At 42.8% G+C, this 18,879-nt stretch overlaps 1 protein-coding gene across 1 annotated transcript in view; it reads right to left on the minus strand.

The window, feature by feature from the left end:
• Positions 1-18,879, minus strand: part of LOC100547436 (protoheme IX farnesyltransferase, mitochondrial) — a 95,352-nt gene that overhangs the window by 67,831 nt on the left and 8,642 nt on the right. Inside the window, exon 4 of the mRNA XM_003211410.4 lies at positions 16,249-16,373. Coding sequence (XP_003211458.1) covers positions 16,249-16,373 — 125 coding nt within the window. The remainder of the gene's footprint in view (positions 1-16,248; positions 16,374-18,879) is intronic.

An 18,879-nucleotide genomic window follows, 5' to 3' on the forward strand; every position in this document is an offset into this window, starting at 1 on the left:
AAAAGAAAAAAAAAAAAAAATCATTGGAAAGGCTGAAAACAGAGCCCTTACCACTCAACCTGTCCAGCAGGTTGACAAGGAACAGGGCAGCAAGCTGTCAGCACTCCTGTCCTGGGTGACACAGCTGTGGCATCCCTTGCAATAGATGCTCCTTGCTTTTCTCAGTTGGCTGCAGTGAGCTCTGAGCCACCTTCCTTCATAAATGACACAGCATGGCAGTAACAGACAGTCTGTGAAAGTCAGCCCCTATTCAGGAGTTGTTTTTAAAAGAAAATAAAAGCTAGAGACAGTGTATCAGAGAGAGCTGATTGCTGTGATTGATTGCTGTCCCAAGAGCTCTCACCTAATTTTAATTACACTAAGGACTCGATTAATCAAATCTGCTGTTCCCAGTCCTACCCACCAGCAGTGTGTGTGCATGCAGGTACATGCACGTGCCTGCTGAAGAAGGGATGCTGCCCTGCATGCACACTGCTGCTGTGCAAGTCCCTACCTATACCTCAGTGCACAATGCAGGCTGGCTCTCTTTTCTCAAGAAGCTCCCAAGTCTGGCTAAAAAAGCACAAAGGCAGTCAGAAGTACAGAGCAGCTTCCACACTGGAGCACCATGAGGAGCAGCTCTACTCAGCCTGGATAGTGAGAGATGTCTATAAAACAAGCAGAGTGGAAAAGCAACAGGGAAATGACTGGTCACTGCCTCGGCCAGTGCTGAAACTGGAAATCAGCAGATGAAGTGATCAGGTACAAAACAGATGAAAGGAACCGTTTGTCTTGCAAGCATCCTTTTGTAGAGAACCCTTGTGTCTGACAGCCTGACCTGAGATGGCCACTCTTGTGTAAGACAGCCATGCAAACAAAGCTTGCTTTGGTTTAAAACAAGCGAGGAAAGCTTTTTTCCATTGCTTCTACCAGTGCTGTCCATACCCATCCCTGAGCAAGCACTCAGAAGCTTTCCCAAATTCTCCTTCAGGAACACTGAGCAAAACCCCACCATATCCCATTCCCACCTGCAACAAGGGCAGATCCTCAGCTCAGGGATGTCCCTGGAGTTAAAGTAGGGGCAGCTCAAGCCCTAGAAACAGGCTTATAGAAATGCACACTGCTATCCTAACCTTGGAACAGTTCAGCAGCCTGGAATCTATGTGCTGCACAGTCTGCCCTCGAATGGAGAAACGGATTCGTAAAGAAGTCAGAACCCATCACAATTAAGCTACTTTCAGTATTCAAGATCATAATCAAAATCAAAGAGATGATTTACTCTGAAGATTTCAGATGACATCTGCTGAAATATAAAAAACAGTTTGGAAAAAGACTGTAAAAAGATGACTACGTTATTACCAATAACTTTTACATCTGTCATTAATTTTCACTTGGTTTTATCTGCTCTCCTAGTCTGCATCCAATTTCACATTGACTTGTGTTTTATTACAATCCCAATGCGGATCCCATCAACTGAAAAGACTAATAATTGCCTATGAAATGCCTATGAAACGCAGCAAATAGTGAGGATATTGTTTCCCCGTACAGAGCAAACCAAAAGGTCTTTAGGCGACTCGCAAAAAAGAAGTCAATAGCCTTTAAACTTCCCTTTCCCAAACATAAAAGAGGGCACGGATATATATATGTATTAACCAGATTTTTTTTTTTTTTCCTCTAAAACCTGCAAAGGGTTAATTAAGTTACACTTCTTGAACTGGTTAGTGAATGACGTTGAAATGGCACAGAGACATTTTCTGGCACGGTGGACCCAGACAAACTTCCCCCAGTGACCATAATTTAAGGCTACTTCTTAAAGAGCCTTTGAAAGCTCAGTGTTAGAGGGAACTGCTGGGCTTGTAATAGTATCTCTCTCGCCTTCCTTCCCTGAAAATACACCCAACTCAAAAGTATACTTTTAACACCCAAGGGTCCTACCTGTCTGTAAGGAATTTTTATAAAGTAGATGGTTACCTCAGGCTATTTAAGTACTTTGTAGTAAGACATCAATGGCATGTATAGAGATATTCCTTTGATCCTTACACTGATGGGAAAAAAAAAATAACGAAAAAAACAACCCCTAACTCTTCACTGTATAAATTTACACTTGGAACTCAGCTACGTAAGCATCATCATACTACAAAACCACAAACAGCATTCAATTTATTCCCCGTGTTCTCACTACTGTGATTGCCTTTGATATTCCGGAGGATGAAAAATGAATACATTTTTACTACAAAGACGACTTGTGAACACAGCCCCTTTATACTGCAGTTTTCCGCTGAAGAAAAAAAGAAAATCAAAAGTTAAAGGGTGGGATCAATAGCCAGGCCAATTATTAACCAGTGATTGCCAAATGCAATTGAGATTTTTCCCTTCTTTAACGCCTACCAACACGTTTTGTGCTGCATTGTTTTTCAGTTCGGAATTCAAATGAGGATCCGAGGCTGAATTTAAACTGTTTTCATTCCCATTGCCTGCACTGAAGATATGCAGCCCTGTCTGCCTTGAGAAGCCTCAAACAAAACAACCTCAGCACGGTACAGAAGTTTTGTTTTAAAGACGGCTCTTGGAGAGCAAGAGGACGTGAACATCTGCGAAAAACAAGTGCAGAAAGAAGAGCAAGTTAGGTAGATAAATCATTAGTTATATTAAGATACGAAACAGGCACTCGAAGAATGGCATAAAATGTAAATGAACTTTGGGATCTGGTCTCTTAATTTGACAGCTGTTTGACAACTGCAAAATGGAAAACTGACCTCAGACAACTGTGTATAAATGAGACTATTAAGGAGAAGAATTTCACATGGAATGATACAATATACACTGCAGTAACTCCTCACATGGGAATAGATAAATGCAGGCTGGAATTTTTATTGTCTTTGAAGGTGGTGATGTTAAAAAGAGTTGAATTTCACAAAGAAGAGCAGTGTGCTACATTATCACAATTAATGGTGCTCTGAAATACACTGAGTGTCACGCACAGAGGTACAGTCACACTTACCCAGCAATTTAAAAAATAATAAAGGTATCTGATGAAGCAGCTCTGGAAGCACAGAAGAAAATGTCTTTTGCTCTGGGGCCTGGGATAACACGTGCAGGGGCAGCCACACTTAGACATGGAAACGTGTACCTGCAGAGAAGCAGCAGACAGACAAGAACTGCTGCGTGGGGAGAACGGGTTCAGGAAATACTCTGCAACTCCATCCCGATGGAGGAACCTTCCTGGAGGCAGCTGGGAAAACTAAACGGAACACAGGGAGACAGACTGCTTGGGATGTAAGCAGCCATTTGGACTCAACGTTCTGCTCCAGATCCCGGTGAAACAGAGCAGATCTGCCATCAGCATCCCCCAAGCGCTACTTCTTCACGTTCCCTAGCAGTGCAAAGAGCTATTTGTGATAAACATATTTCAATCCAAAGCAGTTAAGAGCATTGCTGTTTCCTTTATTTCTCTCTTTGGGATAAATACTTAAAATCAGCTTTCCTTGCTTTTGTTTTTTAGCTACAAAAGTGGCAGATGTACAACCTGCAGCACACGAGGCAAAAAAAAACACGCAAGCACTTGCAATGAAATCCAGACTCGAAAAGAAAGATTACATCTCTCCAAGCACAAAAGGTTAGCAACAACAGCAGCAGAAGCAAAGCAGCTTTTGGAGGTCAACTGAAACCAAATGGTGGATTTCTGGATAAGAAAGTCATTTACTGTGCAGCTTCTTTAAGTTTCAGGAGTATTTTGTTAAAAATCTCACGTTTGGTTGTATGTCTAAATGTCGTTCTGTTTGTAGCTAAAATGAAACTGGAAAAGAAACAACGCAAATCCCAAGGATGCAAAAGAAATGAGGAGCAGCAGCAGAGCCTCCACCACCAACCTCCTGCAGCACAGAGTCCCGCAGTGATGGAGCACTGGGTGAGGAGCTGCCTTCTTCTGCCCATTTCAAACGGCCTTCTGCTGGGAGCCCTCATCCTTGCTTCCCAGTGTTCGACCATTTCCTAAACGCCTCCTCCACTTTCATTGACCTTCATCACCTTCTGCCTCACTGCCACCTCCTTAATCCAAATTGGAAAGCAATTACTGCATTGATTTACCCTTACAAAATCCTGGCATAAATCCAGTTCTCAGAGTCCACTACCTGGTCTGTAGTTAACATGAGTTTCGTAACCACTGCTGCACGATGGCTTGAAGAAAGTTTGTGCTTTATAGGTTATCCTTTTTCTCTAACTCCACCAGTACTCTCAATAAAGTATTTTAACTCTGCCTACAAAAACTGCCCTGCTCCCAGACATTTGCATCACTTCTTGGCCCCACTTAAAAGAAACTTTAGAAACACCCAAGTCAGGAGGGAGTTAAGTTGGCCATCCCCTCACAGAGGAGGCATGAACGGTTTCCACCAGGAGCAGTCCTTACCCTGCAGACTTTACTCAAGGATGAGGAATGCGAGTCCGACGCACAGACTGCAGCTCCAAGCTCCCACATTACAGGTGAAACTCTGCTAGATGATACTCTGCGTGCGCTCCTTCCTCTGCTCCTTACCCACGAGCTAAGGGAAACATTCCTCAGGGTGAGAAAACCCCGGACCCAGATGGGGATGGGGAGCAGGCAGGCAGCTGAGAAAGCTACCAAAAACGACAACAAAAACTTTAACTTCATCCCAACTTCTTCAGTTACTTGCTAAGACCGCCTCAGACAAACATTTGTACAAAGGATGCCCTTCAAAGATAATATTTTGGTTTTATTGCCCTTTAATAAACACAAGACATTCTTAGTCTTAATGCACCTTGTAAAAGATCATTATTTTAAAAAGCATCTAATTTCAGAACATAAAAACGAGTTTGAAGCTGAATCTACTCAACTTGCTTTCAAATGCCATCACCTTTACGACGCTCTCTGAAGTTAAAACGGATTGTCATGTCTCTGTTAGGAGCATCAGCATAAATCTTGACTGTAATAAGAAACAAGTCTTAAAAGGAAGATTATGGGGACAGATTTTCATCTTCGAGAAGTCTGTTTTCCTTCAAAAATTTACATAATCTACACAGATCCAGACAGAGTTAGCCTTCCCAGTGACCTGAGAATACCAAACCTCAGAGATCTGCCAGCGTGTTTGGTTTCAAGTCAAAGCTTATATTATTAAGCTGCTACAACTTTTATATTTCCACGCACGTGTCCCATTTTATTTCTCATCCTAGTTTAATGATGCTTTCAACATGCCTTGTGCTTTTTAATCTGAATGATGCACCTAATGATTTTGGTATTGAAAACCAACATCTCCCTTCAGTTTCCATACAGATGTCATAAAACCCAGAAGAAATGGATTACTGCCCAGAGCTGTGGTTTACTCCTTCATTAAACAGCTTACGCTTAGAATCCTCTTAAAAAGTCACTTAGTGGTAAATGGCTATTCGACACTACAAATAAAAATGTTTTAAAGAATTTACTACAGCTTTCTATTCATACCAGTGTTATAATCCCACTGGGGACACTGCTGATGGCTTTGGTGCAATGGGGACAGTCCCTTCCCAGCGGAGTTCCAGGCACCACAGAGCAGCAGAGAAGCAAGGAAGGTGTCAGATGTGCACCTACCTAAAGCAGGAGAAATCTCAAAAGAAAAAAAATCCATCCGTCAGCAATTGTGGGCAGAAAAGATCTTTCAGGATAACTGACAGACGCCCCAGGAGCTGGCAACATCAGTATGGCACATGCCACGTTAGCTCTTCCCATCATAAATTAGGCAGATGACATATTGGAAACTTCTTGAATAGAGTAGGCAAGCTTCCAAGAAGCAAGTAACATACCTTCCTGGTGCCTAGAGCAACCTCCAACCCGACTTGTGAGCAGGGAAAATTAAAAAGCATTCTAAGAACAAGAACTTATATCAGCTTAAATCAACTCTCAATGTCTCTTTCTTCTTCTAGGATGTGGCGTGTGCTGCTCTCTAGAGAATTCTAGGTTGACAGTAGCAAATAGCTTGACCAACAAGCAAGAGCTTTGCCAAATCCCAGTACTTCCATCACCTCTCCAAGGCTCAGTGCCACCACATACAAAAGGAAGATGGATGGGTCCTGAGTCCTAACATGCTTCACTCAGCTTGTTTCTGCTCCAGATTACAACCCCTATGACAACAACCACCTTCTTTGATTTCTACAGGCCAATCAACTTACTCTCCAACCTCCCCTGAAATGCTGAAGTTCATGACTCAGAGAATTGTTTCCTTTCTTAAAGGCAGGCACACACTTGTTCCTATTCTGCAGCAGGAAAGACTCAGACTGCAAACTCTGTAGGACACACATCATTATCTTAAGCTCCAAAACTGCTGGGGGCTCAATGAGAAAATAAAATTCTGTGCTACCACCAAGAACTTGCTAAGTACAGACATGAAGCAAAGGATCATCTGTTAGTTGCATCTACCTAGACCTGCAGGCTGCTTGCAAGAGCTGCTATGGGGCCTTCAGAAGCAGAAATGCCACAGTAGTGACACCACAGCAGATGTATTGTATATGACAGGGAGTTCTCAGAAATGGAACCAAAAGCATCTACTGGTGTCTCCCCTGGGAAGGAGTGAGCTTCAGCAGGCACTCATGACCTGCTACCCTGACAAACCTAGAAGTGCCTTTCCAACAAACCACCTATGGAGTTTGAAGGAAAAATCAAAAGAATTATGTCACTGTGGTAACTGTGCCAAGCTACCAGGAAAGTTAAACTTTCTACGAATCGAACAACAACAACAAAAAAAACCTAATGTGAAAGGAAAGAAGAGGTGAAATCATTCAGCATTTCATGCTACACAGCCTTCAGTCTTTCTGATACTCGTTACTGCATGGGTTGCAGAGACACCCAAGCATGCCCTACGTAGGCTTACATTTACACCATTTCTTACATTTACAACTGCTTCTTCACTCTCTACTGGAAGAGGTACATGCCAGCATCCTCACCTACAAGAGAGAAAGAGATGGTTCCCTGAGGACACCCATTTGACTGGAAAAAAAAAAAAAAAGACAAAATTGAGCTCAGGCAGAATCAGGTTTGTTCAAAACTTTGTTTCAAAAATCACAGTTTGGGAAAAAAAATCAAGAGCTACATCAGGTAAATTAATGCCTTGTAGCCCATATAAATGAGGATGCAGTGAGTGCTTTCTGCAGCCCTACCTGCCCCTGCCAGTGCCAATTGCAAAGCACGCCCTGCATCCTGCCCTGCTTCCCCCAGCCAGGGGCTAAACAAGGCAGCTGGTGCCATGTGCACAGAGCAGAACTTGGTGTGAGCAGCAAAGGGGTCACTCAAAATTAAAGAAAAGGGACTTTTATTCTGTTTCGCTGGACAGAAATCAAGTGCAACAGTATGAAGACAAAGTAGAATCTGAATTCCCATTATTTACATAGTATTTCTCAAGCATAGGAATTTCAAGGGAAAAGCCTAAAATCATTCAAAAGGAAAGGGACTGTCAGAATGCTCTGGGTTAGTGTTTCACCGAGCTGTTCCCTAAAGACATAGCACTGGTTGGCTGGCTCAGGGAACCAGGAAACAATGAGCCTTAACCCTTGTGAGCCATACCTCCCCATGCACCCATGCAGATCTTAAGCAGGGCAAATATGCACCATTTAAATCATAAAAAGATGATGATGTTTCAATAGTTATCTAACCAGGTTATAGAACTTAATAGTTGCATGACTGAAGAGACTTTTATTGATTTGGAAAATGTCAAGAACATATTTAATACAGACGAAAAAAAATATTGACGAGTTATTTTCCCTTTTCTCTCTCACAGCTTAGAAAGGCATTGCCCCTATGGATCAAAAAGCCAGATAAATCTTGTTAAGTACTACGCTTTCCCTTTTGTCTAGTGCTCTCTCCACATTCCATCATTTCAGCCCTTTGAAATTCCTTTGTTCTGCCTGCAATCAGAGTTTCCAGGGGATAGCTGGCATTGGATCTAAAGGGAACCCCACACCACTGCAGTACTCCTGACAATTAATCATTTGGCAAATTCTTTCTTTCCCCGTACCTCACTCACCTCCAGTATTTTCAGAGAGCGTTTCGGTACGGTGCTAATGAGACCAACCTTCCCATGGTCTCACAACACCTCGGGGATTCATTTATGCACAGAAGTGGCTTCTGCGGATATCCCCCCAGTGCTCCCATTATCAGGTGGGACAGGAGTTTTCCTTACGTCCATCCTTGCAGCACACACATCACCAAAGCTCACCGTAGGAAAGGGCAAATTCAGCTGAGGAGAAAGCAAACAGCAGGGCTGCTTCCTCACACGTGCAGCCCCTTCCCTGTACCCGCTCCTCGTGGTTTCCCCTTTTGATATACATAAAATGGAACAAGGAGAAGAACCCCAACGAAACGTTTTCATTTAAACTCCCCCATAATCTGAAGCTTTACTCTAACACACAGAGGGAGGCAAAAGCAGTGAAAATCGACGCTGGTTTATTTATTTTCATACGACCTTTCAGGGTCCCTTCCAACTCAAAGGATTCTGTGGCTCTCAGTGCAGCTCGAGGTGCCGCCTCTTGGGGCCCTGGGATGACATCCAGTTTCTTCCTAAACCTCTTCATGTGCCACACTCACTCAATCTGCATATGAGGAGAGAGAATTTCTTCCAACAATGGTATGCATTAATTTATAACATTTTCCCAAGATCCTTTATCAAGTTTCAGTTGTAGGTCAAATAATTTATGCTTTGGAAAGATAATCTCTGCATTTAAAATTTATCGTTCCTTCAGAGGTTGGTTCTCATTAGTGCTCGTCATTTCCACTGCTCATGAAATACATCTCCACAAGCAGAGCCATTCCCACTCGATATCAAGGATTCCTCCACGCTAACTCGATCTAACTGTCGCAATTATGAATCATCTGACGGAGCCGTAAGTTATGATCCTCAATGACCGCTAATGAAGGCTGTCTAGCAGTTAAAATATCAAAGCTGCATATATCAGCTCACTTTAGAGCGCAAGATAGACTTCCAGTGTTGCACTTCTCCTGTATTTATTATATACTGTAAATTACATCCCGGCTGCCTCCAGCACGGCCAGCCCCGCACCCCCAGTCAGACACCGGGTTTTAATAACCACTGCTGACAATCTTTTGATCGCTGGGGGCGAGGGGGGGGTGTGCAGATGAAAGGCCCAGCCGCCTGCTGCAGGCAATCTGCTCAGTCAAAACAAAGGGAACTTCAGAGGGAGACAGAGATGCATCAGGTGTTAATCCCAAATGAACAGGGAGGGGTGCTGCTGATGGACTTCAGGCTAAAACCAGGGAGCGCCAGGGAACGGGCTCAGCCAGGACACACCAAGCAGAGAGAGGTGCTAATAGCCAGGCAAGAAACGCTTTGATTTGGAAACTCAAAGCTTTGGAAAGCCTTTATAGGATCCTTCTACATTTCTTTAAACCGATCGTGCAACTACCTGATTTTTCAAATATGCTGTATGGAACTCATCTCTGGCATTGAGAACAAGTTCTCTTATTCAGAAATGGCCTTGTAATAATCTGCTAGAGGAAGATGCAAAATAAATTTGCAAAGCTTTGAAAAAAGTGGACAAAACATTGAAAAGAATGGGGAAAAACCACCAACGTGGAGCAGAGCTGATCTGCATCTACCAAAGGTCATCTCCTCTAATGTAGGTCTGATTGACAGCTTATTAATAATGCTAGTTTTGTCATAAATCCAAGTTCTCCCTGCCCTCAGACATTTAATAAAGCATGTGTTTGGTAGGAGAAGTTTAGGCACGATGGCACAACAACAAAGAAAACCTGGTTTGGGGGCTACAGAAAAAAAAAAAGCACTACTGCTGCTCCCTCCTTAGTGTTCAATTTCTTCACAGGGAAATAAAGAGAGCGGGCCCTGGGGAATTGTCAGCCTTCTGCTCTTTTTCTTTTCTTCAGTAATCCAAGTGTCTAACCATCATTTTCTCTTCATCAGAATCATAGAATGGCTTGGGTTGGAAGGGACCTCAAGGATCATCAAGTTCCAACCCCCCTGCCATAGGGATTAGCTTAAACCTTGCTTTACTTTCTTCTGCTGCTTCAGTCCTTTTAAGAGATTTCTCTGTAGATTTCTTCAGAAACCACAACAGCTCTGAAAGGAATACAACAAGTAACATCACATCGCTTCAAATCCCTTCTTACAGCCACAGGAAGCAAAGAGTTTACTTGGGATCTTACGGTCCAATGTGAAACATTCTTACTTCCATGCTCAAAAATCCTGCAATAAACATCTCTCAGATGGAGAAACTTTGAATCAAGAATATTTACAAAGCTCACATAAACAAAAGAAGATGCAAGTGGAAAAGCTCAGCACTCACAGCGACAGCCAGACCCAACCACACAAACCTCCCAGGTGCCAAATGAAAGCTGTCTGATGGGGCTGGGGGGCAGCAGGGGAAAGCAGGGTTGAGTTAATACTCGAAACTTGTTTCAGACACCGTGTCTCATGCACATAAAATGATAATTGTTAGTGCTCGACAGCCCTGAAACAAAATGTGGAGTTGATAAGCAGAAGGCTCCTCTTCACCCTGGAAGCTGGCAGCATGTCTCCAGTCGCCCTCCTCCTCTCGACAGCACAGGTGTTGGGATAACCAGTTCCTCGTGGGTGTTTTTCTGCCTTTAAAAATGAATTACATTTTCAACTGAGCAAGCAAGTTAACACAGCCAATCTGTCTTGAGAGAAGAACAAGGTGTTGGATTCCTGACAACCAGTGCTATGCATTCTTTCATAAAATTGTATTCAAAGCATATATAAAAAAAAACACGCCCCAACTTCTTCTTACTCCTTGCATCTAGATTATGGACCTTAAATATCAGTTCAGAAAACTGCAAATATACAACATCCATCAGTTTGCTGATTGCACACTGGACTACAAGAGCATTATTATGACTCTGATGGATTACATTCCTCCTTAGCCACCAGGTTAAAAACTGTTCACTGGACACAGACCAACTTGCCTGGTTTCTCCCTCGGGCTCCAAGTACTGCTGATTGACCCATTTGTGTAAGAACAATTGTAACAATGCTGGCTTCAGACCATAACTACAGCTACCCATGGCATCACCTACATGCAGCGGAGCAGGATTCAGAGCAACAGCCAGGATGGCTGAGGTGGGAAGGAACCTCTGGAGGTGATCTGGTCCAGCCCCTGCTCCAGCATGGCAGCCTGGAGCCAGCACTGCACATACCTGAATACATCCATTACAGATACCCCAGCAGGACCTCCTCCTCATACCCCCTCACAGAACTTGAGAAACGTACAAAATGATATGAAGTCTAACAAAAATAAAGAGCGTTTTCAGCAGGAGTGGAAGTGCCTTAACCAGCACCACATGATTTTACAATAAAAATATACTATATCCACTCACTTCGGTTAACTTTCTTTGGAAGAGATGGCAGTAATTGTTTATTTAAGTAGGTTTATTAATTTTCTAGCATTCATTAAGCTGCACTGTGAGTAGTGGTCTATCAAGTTACTATAGAATAGTAAAATATCAAAGACCACAATTATCCCTCTGTCAGTGCAGAGATAGAAAGTGGATTAAAGACAGGAAAGAAAGCCACTCTGGTTTGGTTTTGGTCTAGAGCCCATCCTAGCACCCAAATGCTCACGGCAGTTAATACAGAAGATGAAACAGGGGTCCATGAGCTGGCAGCTAACTCAGATTCTCAGTTTCTCCATTTTTTAAACACTGAACTTGTCCTTCCCACCCACTGTGATCTATGGGATCACAGCTGTCAGGAGAGGCTGACACCAAAAGCCAAAGGCAGCCATCAGATCAGACCCCGAAGGGACAGGGATGTGAACTGTCCCCACGTTTGTTCTCTCATTCTGAGAAAGGCATTTACCAGGTTCTTGTATTTTGCTCTCCAGCTTCAGCTCAGACATCCAGCCCAGCCTGCTTCCTTTCCAAGGTGCTATCAGTCAAATCCAACCACATCATTTTATCTCTCAGTTACTAAATTCAAACCATTTTAAACATCCTGCTTTCATCTTTATAGCTCTCTCCCACTTTTTAAACCATGCTGCAGTTACAGAAGAATGTACTTGACATATAAAACGCGCGTGTGATTCTTTTAACATTTTAATGCCATGTATTGTGTTGTAAACATCTCTTCATGTTTTATCTCTTTTCCCATAAATCAGAGGCTAGTATCTTAGAAGTCTCAAAAGTGACATGTTTTCTCCACAATATAAATGTAAGGCTCTACTCCTTGAAACTTGAGTCAGATTTCAAAAATCATCAAGAAAAGAACAACCCAGAGCTAAGAAACAGCAGCAGATTATCAGCTAACTTAATATTCTTCTCTCCCACTCCATTTCAGTGACAGCATGAGCATAAGGCACAAAAATACACAGGATGAGGTAAGCCTTCATCAGGCTATCACAAAACCAGCATCTTGATTACTCTTTGTTGTCACTTCTGTGGAACAGCGTTGAAGTGAAATACCTTCTTCTACCTCTATACCAGTACGCACCTGAAAGAGTCAGGAAAGCAGATATTTTTTAAAATGTGAAAAGCTAGGAATAATTATTTGTTTTACTCATGATTGCAGTGTTTACTAGATTCAATCCCAAAACGTAATTCCATTTCCTTACTATAACTGCAATTAAGAAGTCTGGTCTCTTATAATGGGATTTTCCAGTCGTTTGTCTGACTCTGTAGGGTTGGAATGAAAACGTGTCTCAAGCTATTCCTTGGTAAATAAATTAGCATTTTATTTTTTAAATTAAAACCAGTGTAAAACACCAGTTCTTTCAAAAAGAAAGAACACCAATAGGGAACACCTGTCCAAAATAATTTCCAGTTGCTTCCATGCTGGAAAAAAGAAAGATTGCCATTAAAAAAAAAGAAAGGAAGAAGAGGAAAGCAGTTTGAGCAGGTGGGACTGAAACGTGGTGACATGTTGTAGTACAACAGCAAAGGGCTGAAGGATATAACACAGTGTTGTGTGATGTGGAAGAAAACTGGGGACCACTGGATTAGCATGCCACTAAAATGCTAGATGAGGTGAGACGTACAGCTCTGAAGTATTGTGATGGAGAGAAGTGAGGCAGAGGCAGAACTGCTGGGAGAGGACAAGAGAAACAAAACACCATCTTTTCCTCAGCACCTCCAGCAGGAATCAACTCCCACATAAGCTCCGTGCTCAAGACCCAACACTGATTCCAGGATAACCAAAGGATCCTCTGATATGTACCCAGATCACCAGAATGCAGCACAGCTTCTACAAGCCCGTTTCACCCACTGTCCAACACGACTTATTGCAGGGTGCTCCTCTTGGAATTCTGTGAACAAAGTTCTTGAGTGACCTGCATGTAGAACACACACCGTGCTTACCGTGCTTCCTGCTAACGCAAGCCCAAGCTCAACTACTTTTTATCTGCATTTTCCAGGATAATTTCAAATAATTCTTTCCCTATCATTTGTAAAGTAAAATAAATTTCTAAAATAATTATCCAGCGTCACACAAATGTCATAAAAACATATTACCTCTGCTTGCATCAGAAACTACAGCCAGAAGTAATGGGTTGTGAAAGGAACTTTATGTAAATGCATGCCCTTGGTTGGTAAGTACCCCAACCAGACTTCTATTGCTCTCCTTTGTTACAGTGCCACCAACTCCCACCACTTCTTATTAGGACAGTGAAGGTGGGTTAAGAAGCTGCATTCCAGCTTTTGTGGTTAGACAAGAGAAACATTTAAAGAATGGCACACACCAACCCCAAATCAAGAGGGCAAGTGATAATTAGAAGATTATTTTAGAGTATTTCCTTAAAAAAACAACAACAACACCACCCACAAACCATGACTTCTTGCTCTCTGTGCAGCCCCACCTCCCCCCCAGCAGTCCCCATGCATCCAACTTCAGCTCAGCCTGCAGGGCAGCCCCAGCTCCCACCACACTGCGCCGATGCGGTCGAGAGAAAGCAAAAAGCAAAACAAAACCCAGAACTGGAACATTCATAAGTTTGGAACTGCGCATCCACGAGTATGATGGAATCTCTATTGCATTTCCACAGGATCAAGTTCTTCACATCCTGTCCTAAATCACGGGCAGGAATCTGACATAATCAACGCGCTGCCTTCCCACGGCGTATTTGGGGACTGTAAATTGTGAATGTAGATTTATCAGGGAAATGAGGGGTGGGAAAGACGAGTTGCCCTTAAAGATGCACAGATTTATAGCAGTGAGGGAAGCGGAAAGACGGTTATCATATAAAGAGGTCCTTGAGGGACAGCGAGGAGCGGCGAGGGAAACATGAGTCATGAGCTGCCAGGGAAGGGGATGTGAGCTGGGAGCAATGGACAGAGCAAAGTAGCAATAAAAGGAAGTTCCAAGTCAAACGTGCTTCTTCCCAGAGGTCAAGACACATACCCCAGCTTACAGTATTTACTGAAAATTAAATTCCTGGCCCATTCAGACACAAACAGCACCAATAGCAACGTCAGGAAAGGGATAATCATCGACTGAAAGGATCTATTGATAGACAAGGTCATAAACCACAGCTGCTTTCTTTTGCTTTGTTACCAACTCTGCTTTGTCTCCCTTAGTAAGAGTAGCTGCCTTCAAGGCCTGCCTAAATAGCCAAGAAAGAGACTAAAAAAGGCAAGGGTGCAAATTTAAAACACTCAGCCCCAATTGTGCAAAAGAATTTTACACTTCGAGAGGCTGCAATAAGCCTCCCTGCATAGAGCACACAGTTGACCTTACAGTGAGATGGCACTGAGTAAGTAGCAAATTATGGACCCAGCCACAAAACTATCACACTTCCAACCCTTCCTTTCCCATCCCAAACTCCATATTACGGTGTGGGCTTCCTGATACAAATATGTCAAGAGTTTGAAAAGCAAGAGGCTAAAAAGGCAAAACACAACATCAGGCAATACATGGAAGTCAGAGAGAAAGAACACCAGTTTTCTGTGCATGAATATTGTCTGTACGAAGACGCATCTCAATCTCAAGAATGACACATTACACAAGAGTGTCTGAACAAGAAATAATTCCCTTTTGAGTCCAGCAATATCCAGGTCAAAAGGGAAGGTAAATATGATAGTAAATATGACAGTAAATATTTCAAAGGATTGACAGGTCCCAAAACAAATCTTTAAACGTTAAAAAACCTGCAGAAAGGGAGAAAAGGTACCTCTGAAATTATACCAAAGCACTTCATCTTACAACAGCTTTTCTGTCCAGACCACCCTGTATGAAACATGAATGCATCCTTCATAAGCACAGCATGACAGTCTTAAAATCATTTTTCAAGCTACTTAAGTATTTTCACCTAAATATTTCCAGGGCACTAAAAAAATGCAGCACCTTTCCTGTTTTGTAGAGCAAACAGACACAAGGCTGGTGGCCCTTCCTAATTCTAAGCTCTGACAAGCAGCACCACCTGCACTTATCTGAGTCAGAACAAGAGGTGTATTACAAGAGCAACCCTAAAGAGCACACAGGTGCCTTCATCTGAGGTGTTATGAGGTTTAAGCATCAATGAAGCTAACCCATGAGGGGCTGCTCCATCACAGGAGTCCCAGCACTCAAGCCCCCAGGCGATTGCAGAACCCACAAAGCAAAGATGTCACTGACATTTCTTTTGCAGGCCATATCTGTAACTCCACTCTGCACCATAAGTTCACTAGTTCAGCTTTCCTCTGGGGCTTCAGAGGAGTATAACAGCAACTCTGCTTCCCAGTTAGGCGGCAGAAGAGCTGAGAGATGCCACACATGAAAGGAAGCCAAGCAGTGGCAGCTACAATATCTGCAGCATAACACAGCTACCCAAGGCTGAGACTTTCAATGTGTTTTAGAGATGCACAGGAGATACCCTGATTCCAAGCTATAATTCAGTTTTCTCAACACAGGCACAAACCCCACCAACATCTCACTCAATGAACAAGCAGCTCTGAGCCTCCCTTCAGACAGATCCCACAAGGTCATGCAATGCAGCATCCAAGCCCATCAGCCTGGAGCCCTGCTGGCTATTCCGATACTCCAATTACACCATTCTTCCTGTGTCATTTGCACTGATCCATGCACGGTATTATCAAGATAAACATTGTTATTGGGAGGCTTAAAACCTCATCAACTCAATTCTGAATAAACACACCGTGCCTAGCAACTCCACTTTAATTCACAGACACGTCGCCCTTCCGTGGTGTCAGTTTTAACAGCCCAGGGCTGGGGCTGCAGCTGAAGGCACAGCACACCCTGCCATTCACTCCCACCAGGCAGCATTCCCAAAGCTGGGACACAGCAGCTCGCAGAGGGGCCGAGGTACTGACCTGATTGATGGAGTTGGCAGCGCAGGAAGCCAGGCCAGTTCCCAGAGAGGCGAGCAGGAAACAAGGCAGGTCAAACGGGACGGGGGCCATGGCAAAGCCAGCAGACGCCGTGCTTACCACCAGAGCTGCAACACAAGCAAGAGCATGGTTCAGGGCATCAACAAGAAACCATCTCCTTCATGCACACCACTAGTGTTAAGGTGTTCATGCCCTGAAAGAATCCCAACGCAGATTCACTTTTTGCTTGTTTTTGGATCGAAGTAGCCCCAAGAACAAAGCACTGTTAACACCAATGCTGCTTAACTAAGGCAAAGGTGGGAGGGAGAACAGTCAGGAATGACATGAGAAACCCAGACCCATCAGCATATAATTAGAAGTGAGAATAAAACCACTGTACTTTTGCTGTATGGATTGATACAGGATCGTACTGCCTCATATAACACACGAGGTATGTTTTTTCCCAGTAGCCCACATACCATTGCAAAGTCTAACAGTAAGGAAAACTGCAAGCTGAGATGCATTTTATATCAAATTATAGGAGCGACTTAAGCAGAGCACAAAGCCAAAAAGTGTACGGGGGTATGCAAACAACACCTGGTGCACTCAGTAACCTCGCTGCACGAGCATTTGCTATGCTGTTTCCATGGGACATGCCCACCTCAGGCAGAAGGTACAATCACATCACCACGCAGAGTTAGCAGCACTTAAAGAAGTCCAAATTCCAGCGGATTAACAGAAATCCAGATCAGTTTTGTCATTCAAAATTATAACTTCAGCATAGTACTGCAAATCACATCTTTAAAGTTACCCAAGTTTCAGTCCTAATACTGTAATCACCTAAATAATAGGTCATACAAAACTTGCATTTGGCAAGAAATGGTACAAAATGAAAAACTTCTTGTAATATAAAGCCAGCACTTATTGAATTTCTTGCTTATGACCTCGAAACTTACAATCAAAAATTAATACAGTTATTAAACAAAGCAGTTAAAAAACATTTTGCGTGTAACTATGTTCCAGTCCTCAAATTAAAGGTATGCATTAAAGAATCCAAATGTTCTCATCTTCCCAATTCCTACAAAGCCTCCTATTTATCCAAAGTTAAGTGACAAATAAATAACCTTTGCTGACTGAAAATACTGGGATTACTGCTGAGCGGTGTTACTTGAGATGAAAACGTAAATGACATGGCAGGGATCTGTCAGCAAGGATGTACATGCAAAGCACTGCTTTCCAGAACTGTGCCTACATAAGAATATTAGGATTTAATCATAAAACGACGCTGAAGATGACTTGCTGCTCATCAAAACTTTCCTCCAAGTATTAAAATCCATCAGCAGCAGAATATTATGATAATAACGTATCTAATATTGTTATAAACATGACTTAGCCTCGTGACGGACTCACACGATGGCTGTCACACAAGCTGTCTGCAAGTGCAAGGCTTACAAGAAGCAAAGCCCACGGCTTTGCCTCCCCACACCAGCACCTGGCTCTGCCCTCTGCTCCTTTCAGCTGCTCCTAAGCCACCAGGAACCTGTGATGAAGCCTCATCCCTCTGAGCAGCTGTGAAATCACAGAAGAGCCTGTAATCCCCAGGCAGACCAACAGACATGCAGGACTGTTGTTTCTGAGTGCTGCACCCAATTCTTCAGGAGTCAGAGGCACAGCATCCTCCTTCCACAGCTTCTAAACCCCCATCCTTCATAGGAGAGAGTACAAGAAAATATTAAACTCATTGGTTTACAACCAATTTAAAAAAAAAATACACTCCAAAGAGGAGAGTAAAACAGTGGCATTTGTATTACTAAGAGTGATTGCATTCATCTTTTGGCATAATAAATCACCCTTCCACTTCTAGACAAGAATTTAATTAAAACTTATCTTAGAGAGCACTTTACACCAATTTATTATGGGAAAACACCAACTCATTTACTGAAGAGGAAAGGTGGAGCAGATTGGCAAACAGTCAGCGTAACATTACCATACACTGACCTCACAGAGATCCTCATACAGTGCAGCTCCAGGGCTAATTAAAGTCCCAATTGATTTCTCCAGATTAATTTCAGCCACTCATTTCAGTGCGACTTATCGGGATCCTGTTAAAAGAGGCTGCAGCACATCTTCACACACAGCCAGCTCCAACAGGTACTCGGCTGGCCAGGGCTGTGCTCTGAACACAAGGCTTGCTGCTTGTCTCATCGTCCTGCAGTTCGAATGCAACACATTGAGAGCAAATAGGAAAATGTTCCCTTTGCATGGAGAAGTTTATTTTCCTTTACTGTGGAAGCAATAATTTACTCTTCTACTTTCTTGGTGGAGGAAAAGTATATTTAACTGAGATCACATCAAGGGAATGAGGTCATTGACTGTTTGTTTTTTAATCTCTGTTAGTTTAGTGCTTTAGGGACCAAATTAACTTCACCTTATTATAGAATAGCTGAAATCGATCCTTTCAAGATTTGTTGATGAGAGCTGGCATTATCTTCAAAAAGAAGCCAGGATTTAAACTTATGATCTCAACCTAAACCTAACTTTACATCTTTTAAACATCTTCACCAGCAATTAACAAGGCACGTTTGTCTACAACTTCAATTTAAATGAAAACAAAAATGCTAATGCACTGGTGCA

Source organism: Meleagris gallopavo, chromosome 20 (assembly GCF_000146605.3).
Source record: "Meleagris gallopavo isolate NT-WF06-2002-E0010 breed Aviagen turkey brand Nicholas breeding stock chromosome 20, Turkey_5.1, whole genome shotgun sequence".
Taxonomy (NCBI): Eukaryota; Metazoa; Chordata; class Aves; order Galliformes; family Phasianidae; genus Meleagris; species Meleagris gallopavo.